The sequence below is a fragment of the Ochotona curzoniae genome, unplaced genomic scaffold (assembly GCF_017591425.1).
Source record: "Ochotona curzoniae isolate NIBS_2020 unplaced genomic scaffold, NIBS_Ocur_1.0 contig_4792, whole genome shotgun sequence".
In the NCBI taxonomy this organism is placed as follows: Eukaryota; Metazoa; Chordata; class Mammalia; order Lagomorpha; family Ochotonidae; genus Ochotona; species Ochotona curzoniae.
This window is the reverse complement of record NW_024466389.1, coordinates 2,554,243-2,566,845: the sequence shown is the minus strand read 5'-3', so window position 1 is coordinate 2,566,845 and position 12,603 is coordinate 2,554,243. Positions and strand designations below refer to the sequence as shown.

General features: G+C 59.4%; 1 protein-coding gene across 2 annotated transcripts in view; it reads left to right on the top strand.

Annotated features, from left to right (window-relative positions):
* ACOT7 (acyl-CoA thioesterase 7) overlaps positions 1-12,603 on the top strand; it is a 74,030-nt gene that overhangs the window by 33,457 nt on the left and 27,970 nt on the right. For both annotated transcript variants that reach the window (XM_040987826.1, XM_040987827.1), the window contains exons 3-6: positions 1,376-1,532; positions 4,995-5,086; positions 9,249-9,363; positions 10,409-10,495. In XM_040987826.1, coding sequence (XP_040843760.1) covers positions 1,376-1,532; positions 4,995-5,086; positions 9,249-9,363; positions 10,409-10,495 — 451 coding nt within the window. The remainder of the gene's footprint in view (positions 1-1,375; positions 1,533-4,994; positions 5,087-9,248; positions 9,364-10,408; positions 10,496-12,603) is intronic.

Below are 12,603 nucleotides of genomic sequence, written 5' to 3'. Positions count from 1 at the left end.
GGGTCTCGTGGAGCTTGCCGCAGCTGGCAGGTCACGGTCACCAGCGCAGAGCCACTACTGCCAGTGTGAGTCCCAGTGCCCTTCCCTGCTGAGAGCAGTGCCTGCTGGCTCGAACTCGGGCCACCCCTGGCCCTGCCTGGCTCCAGGTCACCCTGTCTTTCCCGCTTCTGCCAGTGGGTGGTGCCATAGCGCCGTACGTTGGCGTGGAGGTGAAAGTGCTGCTGGCTCTGGCTTTAGTGTAACCTGCTTCTGGAGTGGGGGCGACAAGCACAACAAGTCAGAGAGGGGGACACCGTCCACCCCGGCCAGCCTTGCCGGGGACATTTTCTGGCCACTGTAATTCCTTGCCCTGCCTCTTTGTCTCTCTGAGACTTGTTCCTAGGGTGTGGGTAGCAGCAGACTTGGTCACTGGGGCCCCGAGCCTGTATGTGAGAACCACCTGCATGAGCCCAGCCATCTCCCCAAGGGCGCGCTCTGGGTTTGAACCAGCCTGGGCATTTGCATGTTGACCCAGAGCCAGGTGGGAGAGCAGGGACCCCCATACACATACCCACACTTGCCAGGCTGGCGATGCTGCCACTTGCTGTACACGTCGCCGACTGTGGGCAGCTTTTCTCAGCCCTGGTAACGGTGCCGGCAGCATGAACTTGCTGTCAGAGCTGGCCCAGGCCGTCAGGCCCACCGCCCTGGCCTGTCGCCTGCCCAATGCGGGGCAGTCTGAAGATGCCTTGGTCTCTCCGACAGTGCCCAGCGTCCATCTTGGGCGTCCCGGCCTCCAAAGCCCTGGGAGAGAAGTGGCTGTTGCTAAGCCACCATGCCCATGAGCAAGTTCACGATGCTTCCAGACACAGGGCCGTGGGCACCCTCCCTGTGGGTGACCAGAGGTGGGCTCTTGGCTTCTTTTGAGTTTTGAGCCCTGAGAAAGGGTCACCCAATTGGAGGATAAGTAAGATTCAGATTTTGAAAAATAGAGCAGTGCTGGCAGAGAGCGCGTCGTGCCCAGCAGGGTATTTTTTCCTGCGTGTTGAGTGAGTGTATATTTAGCTCTGCCCAAGCCTAGCAGCCCAGAGCTGTGAAACGAGAAGCCAGGCAAGTGAGCCAACGAGCTGACAAAACGCCTGCAAACGGCCGCTGTGGGTGTCTGGGGGCGTCCTCCCCTGCCCTGGTTTCCCAAGGTGGCTGAGAAGTGGGACAGGGCCCACCCTCAGTTCTGTGCCATCCCCCTGCAGCCCCTCTTGTGGCTCTTCTGCATCCTGGGAACCTCGGGGGTCAGGAGCAGCCATGCGAGAAACACTGGAGCCGGTGCAGAGTGTGGCTCAAGGACGCGGGTGGGCAGCTGGGCTGGGCAGGACTGACCGCCCTCTGGTCTCCCCAGGAGCGCTGCGTGGCTGCCCTGGCCCGGGTGGAGCGCACCGACTTCCTGTCGCCCATGTGCATTGGCGAGGTGGCCCACGTCAGCGCGGAGATCACGTACACCTCCAAGCACTCGGTGGAAGTGCAGGTCAACGTGATGTCTGAGAACATCCTCACAGGTAACTTGGCCGGGCTGGGACACAGCAGGAGGGCGGCGGTGTGGTCCCCACCTCCTGTGCCCCGTTCGACTTGGGAAATGGTGCACCCTGAGCCAGTATTGTACTTAGAGTAGGAGTTGATCCCCGGCGCCCAGTGCGAGTCCAGCTGGCCGTGGCCTCCACGCTGCCTCCCCCGGTCCTGCTCACCCTCAGAGGCCACGGGTGGTGCTGCTCCCATGAGGTCACCAGCTGCCCGGAGTAGACCGGCCTGGATCTCAAGGGGTCAGACGCAGAAGCTTACTGGGCACAGCTTTGCCTTGAGGTACATCTGCACCTTCACCGCTTGGCCATGGTAACCATGGAAACCATTTCCTTCCCACGCAGCCACAAGAGAGCAAAGCTTGTCCTCGTTGGCGCACGCGCTTTTTATAACCCGCCTGGGGATGGGCAGGCCACCCTGTTGTGCCCTCTGGCCTCACTGCCACCTCCCCACCCCAGGCTGTCCACCCACAAGGGGCTGGACCTGGGGCACAGTTAGTTGTCCATTGGGAGCATTCGATCGCCCTCTCAGCGTGGGTGATCACGATGGGTCACCTCGGTCCTGCCGTGGCCTGGGCAGCTGGGCAGCAGGGCAGGGCCTGAGGTGGAAGGGGAACCAGCGTGCCCATCGGTGGGTCCCTGGCAAGTTCTCTGGCACACTGGGGACCGGCCCCTCCTGTGCCTTTGCTGTAACCAGGGGCAGGCTCGGAGCAGGTGAGACGCCCCTGTACTCAGCCATGTTGCCCAGCCTGGTGGCCGTCACCCCATTTTGCAGAGGGAAGGCCGCGGCTGTCTCCGGCGCCTCTTGGTTGTTGATCACTGATTAAACAGCGTTATCTGATTGTGGAAGTTGGTGGCCCAGGCTGGCAGGGCTGCTCCACGACCCCCTGCCCCTCAGTCGCAGTTGCTGGCCTCCTTCCCGGAAGCGTGGGTACAAAATGCTGCCCCGTGATGGAGTGTGGCCTCGGGCACCGCTGGGCTGCTTGCCCTCCTGGGACTTAGCGGGGACTTCGTTGCCCCGGAAGACGAGCAGCTGGGGGGAGCTGGGCGGTGCCGGGCACTGCTGGGGCTGCTTGCCCTCCTGGGATTTGAACCTAGGCTTTGTTGCCCCAGAAGGCAAGCAGCTGCCTGTCCCCCAGCTGGGGGGGCTGGGCGGTGGGACGCTGGCTTTCCTGCATCTTTTGGTTATCTGGTCCTAGCACCCACTGCTATAGGATGGGACACCCCATTGCTTTTTTTCCCCTCCTTTTTAAGTTATTTTTGTTTTTATAAAAAAACAGAGACGAGCCATAGCTTCCCATCCACTCCTCAGGACTGCAACAGGGCTGGGCCATGCCAGAGCCAGCAGCCAGGAGTTACATATGGGTCTTACATGGAGGTAGTAGGGACTTCAGTTCTCTGCCACACCTGCGGCCTCCCAGGCCATGCCCTGGCAGGATGGAGTGGGCGGCATCCAGCCGAGCCACTGGGTCAGAGATGGGTGGGCTCTGCTCTCTGCTGTGTCCCTGCTCACCTGCATGGTCTGCACGCTTCTCCCACCTCTGATCTGGGCCGATCTCGGGCACCCTGCAGGCCATTTTCTGCCCACCTGTGTGCTGGCAGGGGAGCCTGGGAGACCTGGCACACAGTGGGCACCTGGCCAACGGGCAAGTGACCTCTGATGGCAGAGAGGGTGGGCAGAGAGGCACGGGTCTGTGGTGCTGAGCTGCCTGACTGGCGACACTCTGCTCCGAGAGTCTCGGGATACCAGCCATGCCGCCTGTCTGGTGGTGGCAGAGCCAGCACGGGCAGACAAGCCGCAAAGCGCTGCCCTTTATGCTCGTTCTGTGGCTGTCAGGATAGTCGGTGAGGTGGGCACGACGGCTGGAAGCTTTAAGGTCCCAAGGAGAGGTCTCGGTGCTGGTGTTGTTCACGGCCATGGGTAAGGGGAGTGCCGTTCACAGGGGCACCTCCTTCTGCTCCGTGGCATTCGTTTAGGTCTGGAGGGCCACTGGGGTTTCCATGGAAACCTGCTTGTCAGGTGGCCGTGGCTGAGTCCAGCAGGAAATGTTTACTCCCAGGTTCACTCTCGGTCCAAGTGCAGAGGAGAGAGCTCCTGGGTCGGCCCGTGGCCCCCGGCTGATGGAGCGGCTGGATGTGGGCAGGAGACCTGGGCTTTGGCCTCCTTTCGATTGACCCTTGGTCCAGCTGAGGCGTGGGGCTCGAGGTGACTGGTGTGAAGCGAGCTCCACTTGGCCCAGTGGGGACGATGCCAGTTGCTCACTGTGCAATGTCCTGTACTGGCACTGCCCTGGCCTACACCTGGAGCCACCGATGTCACAGGAGCCACTTTGCCCGGCAGACCTCCCTGCTTGCACGGGATGGGCTGCCACTCAGGCTGCCCACATGCCATCCGTGCTGCTTCCCGTCCAGCTTCCTGTTAGTGCACACCCTGAGAGGCAGTGGGTGCTGGCGCAGCTGGCGGGTCCCACACCCAGGAGGTGTGTTAACTGAATAAATAAAAATAATAGCATCCTTGGAGATACATCTCTGAAATGCCTGGAGCTGGAGAGGCCGGAGTCTGGCTTTAGAGTGGCCCTGAGTTGCTGTGTGACCTGGATGACAGGCAGACCTCTCTGGGCTTCAGGCTTCCCCCCGGGGATCAGGGCCCAGTGATCTGTCTTCCTGCCCGGCAGCCTCGTTGCTCTGTGACTGGGCGCCCTGCCCCGGGGAAGCAGCATCCGCGTGTCCATCCCTTGGCACTCAAAGGCTTCTGGGTTGGAACTGTGAGTTGGCCAACATGAAATTCAAGTGCCGGGGGAAAGGGCTTCAAAGAGATTCCTGGGGCGACAGAATGGGGGCTGTGATGAGTTGACTCCCTGGCTCTGTGCTGGGCCTGGCCATCCCCTCTCTCTTTGGGACCTTTCTGCCTGGGCCCAGCCCCCAGCCCGCGGCAGGTGCACACCCGTGTGGGTAGTGGGCTTCCCTGTCTGCTGGGGCTCCCGGGGACGCTAAGAGTGCTCTGGGCATTGGGCTGCACGGTGCCTGAGCGTCGCAGTTGGTGCTGACCAGGAGAGGGGCAGCAGGTCCTGAGCCGCTGTCCCCACTGTCCGCAGTGCTGCTCGGTGACCAGACTCTTCCTGCAAATGCCAGGTGGAGATGCCTTTGGCAGCTGAGCAGGCTTCAGCCGCGTGGCCCGAGTCAGCTGCCCCATTGTGGGGCTCTGCCAGGGGGGCAAGGGGAGGCTCCGAGCGGTAAAGGGGCTTGTCTACAGGCTCATGGTGCCTTGTCTGTGTCGGCTGGCACTGTGGCTGTGACCCCAGGCTACAGGACTAAGTGGCCTTAGAGGAGGGGACCAGAGACAGTGATAGGAGATGAGCAGGGCTGGGGGTCGGAGCCTCTGGATGCCCAGCAGTGCCCACCCTGTGTCCGTCCCAGAATGTCATGCCTGTGGCTTCTCACCAGGTACCAAGAAGCTGACCAACAAGGCCACCTTGTGGTACGTGCCCCTGTCGCTCAAGAATGTGGACAAGGTGCTGGAGGTGCCTCCTGTGGTGGTAAGGCGACCCCCACCCCGGTTATTCTCTCGGGTGCAGAGGGCAGAGGCTGGGTCCTGCAGTGTGGTGAAGGTGACTGACTCATTCAGCCAGGGAGGAAGTCAGGAAGCAGCTGGATCAGAGGATGTGGTGTGGGGGGTCCTTAGTGCATGCTTCATTCATTCATTTTATAGCTGAGAGCTAGGACCCCCAGGCTGCGGGGCCTAAGCCTCAGGAGCTGGTTCTGGTCTCAGCTCTGGGAACAAGGGCACAGCATGAGCCTGCCCGCCCGACAGGAGCTTCCTTGGCATGGAAGACATATGCTGTGCTCGTCCTGGGTCCTGGCAGACCTGTGGAGGGCAGGTGCTTGGGGAAGGGGATACGTCCATTCCCTCAAGCCCCTCCCCCGCTCCTCTGGTACCCCAGCTTCTGAAGTGAGACCATGGCTGTGTCTGAGGGCTGGTGCTGGCCACTACCCCCCTGCCCACGGTGCAGCGGTGTCTGCCCCAGCTGGGAGCACTCTCCTGCCCTGATGTCCAGCAGTTTTAGAGATGACGAGTGAGGGCTGCTGGTCAGGGTCTGCATGCCAGCGCGATGGAAACTGCATGCTCACAGCACCCACAGTCCTCATTGCCCCCTTGGGGTTTGTCCCATGGCCAAGACCAAGGCTCAGTCTCTGTCTGCAGGCCTTAAGGAACGCTGTGTTGCTGGGCTGGGAGGACGTGTTCTCTGCAGCCACAGTTCCTCTGGGACCATGAGCCTGACCGGCTCCTCAAGGCTGCCTTCCTGTTCCTGTCCCCAGCTCTGTGCCTGACTGAGGCACTAGGAGCCTTCCTAGATTTTAGGGATTTATTGGGGGAGGGGGGGGGAATGTGCTGGCTGCTGGGCGCACCTGTTGTGTGCTCTAGGCTTTTTATGAAACGAGGGTGTCCACTCACTGTTTGCTGGGCAGGGTGATTGGCCCCTGGACTGGCTGACTTGGTGACTATCTCCTTTGATACTTGGGCATCAGGGAAATCCACTGATCATGGACAGGTGTAGATAGAGTTCTGGGATCCCCGCAGCTCCCCGTCCTGGTGCCCTGGGCTGCTGGGAAGTGGCATGGAGTGGTAGCCTTCACCAAAGGAAGCTTACTCTGTGGTCCCCAGGCCAGCAGTCTTGGTCAGGGAGTAGCCAGAGCCACTCTGAAGTTTTGCAGACGCTCCTGGCCGCCTCCAGCCTTTGCAGGTGTCTGGGGCTCACAGCTCATCACCCCGTGTCTCTGGTCTCACTGGCTTGCCTTCCGCTGTGTCTGTGAGAACGCCAGCCCTTGCATTAGAGCCCACGCCATTCCGTGCGACCTTGTCCTAACCAAGAACAACAAAGACCTTCATCCTTGCTGCATTCTGCTGAGGCTCCAGATGGAGACGGCCCCCCGGGGGACACTGCTGGCACCCACCCCTGGGCTGGTGCGTCTGCCCCTGCCTGTTCTACCTAGGGTGCTTCCTGCTCAGCTGAGATGGGAATTTCTTTTTCTTTCCTTCTTTTTTTTGGGGGGGGGGGCGGGGCACGATGAGGCAGATTTACAGAGAGAAAGGTCTTCTACCTGCTGGCTCACTCCCTAAATGGCCACAGTGGTTGGAGCTGAGCCAGTCTGAAGCCAGGAGCCAGCAGCTTCTTGGGTGCAGGGACCCAAGTACCTAGGGTGCTCCCCCCTGCTTCCCCAGGCAAATGAGCAGGAGCTGCGCGGAAGTGGACTAGCTGAGACGAACCAGCATCCGTATAGGATGCCAGTGCTGCAAGCAGACTTAGGATTCCTGGTTTTGTTTTATTATTATTATTATTATTATTATTATTATTATTATTATTATTATTATATTGGAAAGGCAGATATACAGAGAGGAGAGAGAGAGAGAAAGATCTTCCATCAGCTGATTCATTCCCTAAGTCACCACAATGGCCAGCTGAGGTGATCCGAAGCCAGGAGCCCGGAGCTTTTTCGGGGTCTCCATGTGGGTGCAGAGTCTCAAGGCTTTGGACCGTCCTCGATTGCTTTCCCAGGCCACAAGCAGGGAACTGGATGGGAAGTGGAACAGCTGGGATATGAACTGGTGCTTATATAGGATCCTGACACATGCAAGGCAAGAACTTAGCCACTAGACTACTGTGCTAGGCCCAAGACTTGGCATTCTTTACCATGCATTGGCCCCGGTAAATATGCTTTTCAAAATAAATCATTCAGAAAAAAGTCTTTCGGACTTGGCACCATGGCTCAATGGCTAAATCCTGACTTTCCAAGTGCTGGGATCCCATATCAGCTCTGGTTCATGTCCCAGCTGCTCCACTTCCCACCCAGCTCCCTGCCTGTGGCCTGGGAAAGCAGACGAGGACGGCCCAAAGGTTGGGACCTGCACCCGCGTGGGAGACCCGGAGGAAGCTCCTGGCTCAGCTCCAGCCACTTGGGGGTGAACCAGTGGATGGAAGATCTTTCTCTCTGTCTCTCCTCTCTGTAAATCTGATCTGCCTTTCCAATAAAAATAAGCAAAAAAATTTTCAGAGCTTTGGAAGGCCTCTGACCTCTGTTTGCACATCTCACATAGAGGCACACAGGCTCGGTGGGGCATCAGGAGAGAGCCTGCTTCTGGAGGGAAAGTTAAATTACTCACGGCCACTTACGCAGCTCCCGTGGTGGGTCTCTGCTGAACCCACACCCCCACCTTCCCCACCCCTCACTGCTGTTCCCTTCTGAGCTGCTTTGGAAGATGGACTGTCTGGCAGCAAGGGCTGAGGCCGGGAGGTGGTCCGCCCCGTGCAGCTGAGTCACAAGCAGGGAAGTCGAGGCCCAACTCTACCGCCGGAAGCAGGTTCACACCGGAAGCAGGCACCTGCAGGGCAGAGTGGAACCCACAGGTTCTCTGAGTTCATGGCTTCCCTGCAGGCTCAGCTGGGAATGTCAGCTGAGTGAATGAAGAGACAGAGGCGAATGGGCAGCAAGGACGGAGGGGCCCAGGTGAAGGGGCTGGGTCTGGGGGCAGGGGCAGACAAGCCACAAGACCCAGCCTGGGACCAGCACAGAGCACCTGTGGGCCCCTCAGTGAGAGGAGCTGTCCTGCGTGGGGAGTTCAGCGAGTCCTGGGCATAGGCCAGAGGGCATCAAATGAACCAGAGAAACCCGGCAGCCCCACTGTGCCCCAAGATCCTTGTGTCACATTCACTGGGGGCTTCTGGCTCAAAGCTTGTGCGGCCACCAGAGCCCCGGGCCTCCTCAGTGTGGGCTGAGACGCCGCCGAGGAGTGATGAGCAGGCAGCCCGGGCTCGGGACGTGGGCACCGTGCTTCCTTAGCCCTGGATTCTATGGTTTGTGACTCAAAACAAATCTTAGGAAGGAAGAGGTGGCTGAGGCTTGTCAGTGTGACAGGGGCTTCTCGGGGTAAATTGGGGGCGATTGAAATGTCCTTGTGTGGTTACATAAATGACATCACGATGACACGGTGAGACAGTGAGACATGTCTGAGTGCCACGGGAGTCTGATAGACCTGTTTATGTGGTCCTCTTCAAAAACGTGGTGGAAAGTGAAGTTCAAAGATGAGTTTGTTTTAGTGTGAGGAAGTCTGAAAGCCACTTACTGTTTTCAGGATTTGCGTTTTTCATAAGTTCTCTGAAGCCCGCACTCACGGGCGGTCCTTGCGAGCCTGGCTCCCGGGTGTCTCAGTGCAATGGGGTCCTGTGGGATTTCCACCTCCCTCATATTCTTGTTGCTTATGAAACAGGTGTTAAAATTTAGGCAGTCACAGGCATAGGTGCAAAACATTGGGCACCCAGGAGCTTGCTGCCCAGGCTTGGGAGGCCGTGGCCGGGCAGGGTGCGGGGGGCCAGGCTGGGTGCAGGGGAGGCCAGGCCGTGCAGGGCAGGGTACAAGGGGCCAGGCCGTGGCCAGGCTGAGTCCAGGGGCCAGGCTGTACAGGGCAGGGTGCGGCAGGGCAGGGCTGGGTGCGGGGGGCCAGGCCGGGCAGGGCAGGGTGCAGCGGGGCTGGGCAGGGTGCGGGGGAGGCCAGGCCGTGCAGGGCAGGGCTGGGTGCGGGGGGCCAGGCCGTGCAGGGCAGGGTGTGGGGGAGGCCAGGCCATGCAGGGCAGGGCTGGGTGCGGGGGGCCGGGCCGTGGCCAGGTTGGGTGCTGCTGACCTGATGCTGGGTGGCTTCTGCAGTATTCCCGGCAGGAACAGGAGGAGGAGGGCCGAAAGCGCTACGAGGCGCAGAAACTGGAGCGCATGGAGACCAAGTGGAGAAACGGGGACATCACGCAGCCCGTGCTCAACCCAGGTCAGGTTGCTGGGGACACGACGTTCCTGACTTGCACTTGACGGGCAGGCTGCTTCTCTCAGCCGGGCCTGGGGCTCACCTGGACCCAGTCTGGCAGGGGTGGCCCAGATGGTGCAGTGCAGCGGCTCAGGCCTGCCACATGCACTCCCGTCACCGCACTCCCCGGCCATGGCCTGGTGGCCTGCTCTCTGCCTTCTCCTCAGACTTTGGATCCCAGACGCTCGAGGGCCACCTGCCCCTATCCTTGAAGTCCCAGAAGGCCTGTGTGTCTGTGTGTGTCTCTCCACCAGGCCCAGTGCAGGCCTTGCCATCCACAGCCACTGGACTGAGCAGACCCACTAGTGATGGTAGTCAGGGGAGCTGAGAAGTAGGCAGACTGACCTGGGAAAGGGAAGACCACGGGGCCTGGGCAGAGAGCGAGGCCCCCAGCTCTGCCACCTGTCCCTTATCTCCATGGCCTCCTCGGAAGCAGGTGCTGGGGCTCACAGTCCACCTCCTGCTGAGCTGACTTTGGCTTTGGAAGTTGCACACGCAGTCGCCTTGCAGTCCAAGTGAACTTGATCCCCTCGTTAAGTCGTGAGCATCTAACGTACTTCTGGTCCGTTCTGTGTGACAGGAACTGCACCAACATTCTTTGCAGGCATGAATCCCATTTCTGCTGCCTTTGCAGAACTATGTGGCCACAGAGATGGCCAGCCCGGAGGAAGCACAGGGCCCTGCGCCTCGGGGGCTGTGCCTTCGGCGACCATTGCGGGTTGGTGTGGCCAAGTCGGTTATGGCATAGTGGCGGTGCTTGTTCATAGAACTGGGAGAAGTCCAGCAGAAGGATCCCCACAGCCCTGTGACTGCATCTGGAGGTCCCAGCATGGCCTTGCAGGGCACCGCCAGCCCCAGAGGGTGGCATCGGTGACCACACACTGAAGGCTAGCGAAGCTCTGGCCTGCCCCAACCCGTCGGGAGAGCATGGCAGTGACCCCATGGGTGCCGGCAGTTTTGGTGTTACCGACTCATTCGCCACGGACTGGCGTGTCCTTTGTGATTGCAGAGCCCAACACGGTGAGCTACAGCCAGTCTAGCCTGATCCACCTGGTGGGGCCGTCAGACTGCACGCTGCATGGCTTTGTGCATGGAGGTAAGACTGCGGTCATGGTGCTGGCCGCTCCTTGCTGGCTGCTGGCTCCCGTGAGTCCCCAGGAAGCCGCGCCGCTGCCTGACCCAGTTTACAATGTTGTGTTTAGTGAAGTACAAATTTAAACTTTGAAGAGGTTGCATAAGAAATTACTGAAACCCTGCCGGTGCCTGTAAAATTGGAAAGGAAAGGCAGCCGGGTGACTGTGTGCCTTGGAGCCCCATGCGGGGTCCCCCGCAGCCACAAGGCCGGATGCTGGCTGCCTGGGGGCGTGGCAGGGCTTGTGTCCCCACAGGGCAGCACAGAGTGCCCGATGGCCGTGGCTTTGCCCTGATGTTTCCATTCATTTCCTCATAATTACAGACCCCTCCTCACGCAGCACTGGCCTCAAGGTGCCCTGCTAGATCTTTCCAGAGCGTGGCCAGTGTGGCTGGAACAGAGAGACGGGTTGTGGGTTGGAGGGGCCCCCTCGCCTGCACTGCTGTGTGACACTGATGACTTAGACCAAGTAGAAGGGAGAGCGTGAACCCCTTGTTTTGTGGGTGTCGTCATTTTGGATGAAAGCAGAGTAAACTTGAGTGAGCAGATGTGTTTGAAGCAATGGAGGCGTGAGGGAAAGCGTGGCTGCAGGTGCAGGCGACACCAGCACTTGTGACCGCAGTGTGTGGGCACAGCGGGTACTTTTGCGTGATGCCATTCGTGTGTGCTCAGCTCTTGCTGCCTGGAACTCACGTGTCCTGGCCAGGAATCGCCTGTTGATCCTTCACAGCCCAGCACAGATTACACCGTTCGGCAGGCCTTGATTTGATTTTTTTTTTTAAAGATTTATTTATTTTGGGCCTGGTGTGATAGCATAGAAGTTAAGGTCCTTGCCTTGCACGCACTGGGATCCCATATGGTCGCCAGTTCTAATCCCAGTAGCTCCACTTCCCATCCAACTCCCATTATGGCCTGAAAAAGCAGTCAAGGATGGCCCAAAGCCTTGGGACCCTGCACCCGCGTGGGAGATCCAGAAGAGGCTCCTGGCTTTGGATCAGCATAGCATCGGCCGTTGCGCTCACTTGGGGAGTGAATCATCGGACAGAAGATCTTCCTCTCTGTCTCCTCCTCTTGCATATCTGCCTTTCCAATAAAAGTAAAATAAATCTTAAAAAATTTATTTATTGAAAAGTCAGATTTACAGAGAGAAGCAGAGACAATAAGATCTTCCATCTGTTGGTTTACTCTCCAAGTGAGCTGATCTAAAGCCAGGAGCCAGGAGCCTCCTCTGAGTCTCCCTGGACATTGCAGCGTCCCAGGCTTCGGGCCATCCTGTACTGCCTTCCCAGGCCACAAGCAGGGAGCTGGATGGGAAGTGGAGCGGCCGGAATGTGAACTGGTGCCCACATGGGATTCTGGCATGCACCAGGAGTTAGCCACTGAGCCATTGTGCTGGGCCCTGTGGGAGATTTTTAAAGTTTGTTTTTGTTAACTAATCTCCTTCGCTTGTTTCCTTGTCAATTCCGTGGTTGTTTCCTGTTGCCGCTGAGTGCTAGCCATGCTGCCTAACTCTGATCAGCTCAGACCTGGCTGCAGGGGCAGCTCTTGAAGCCCTGTCCAAGCACCTGCTGTTGTGCCAGCTGCAGTGCCCCTGCCGGCAGCCAGGCTGTTCGTCCCTGGCCCTGCGGTCTCCTGGCCCTGTGGTCTCCTGGGCCCGGCTCTGCTGTGGGGCTGTCAGCCCCACGGGGCTCCCGTCTGCCTTTCAGAAGGTCTGTCGCACTTCGTGCTCGTTCTGTCTGTATACTGTGTGCTTGCCCTGAGGGCAGTGGGGGGCTGCAAGGCGAGAGCGAGCTGCCGGGGTGCCCTGGAACTCTGCAACTTGCTGTGTCGCCATGTCCCCGTAGTCCAGAGTCGGCCTGTGGCCTTGGTGCAGGTGTGACCCCTGCTGCGTGTCTACCAGGTGCTTCCGATGCCATAGCGTGGTTACTGCCCGTTGGCGTCGGTGTTTGTGCTGTGATTTGCTCTCGTTAGTGCCTGCTGACTCCCCGGGAGGGAGGGAGTCAGCCGTCCGCCAGGCCGCACAGCCCCAGGCCCGGGAGCTTTCCTGTTGTGCTACCAACAGTGGTGGCATT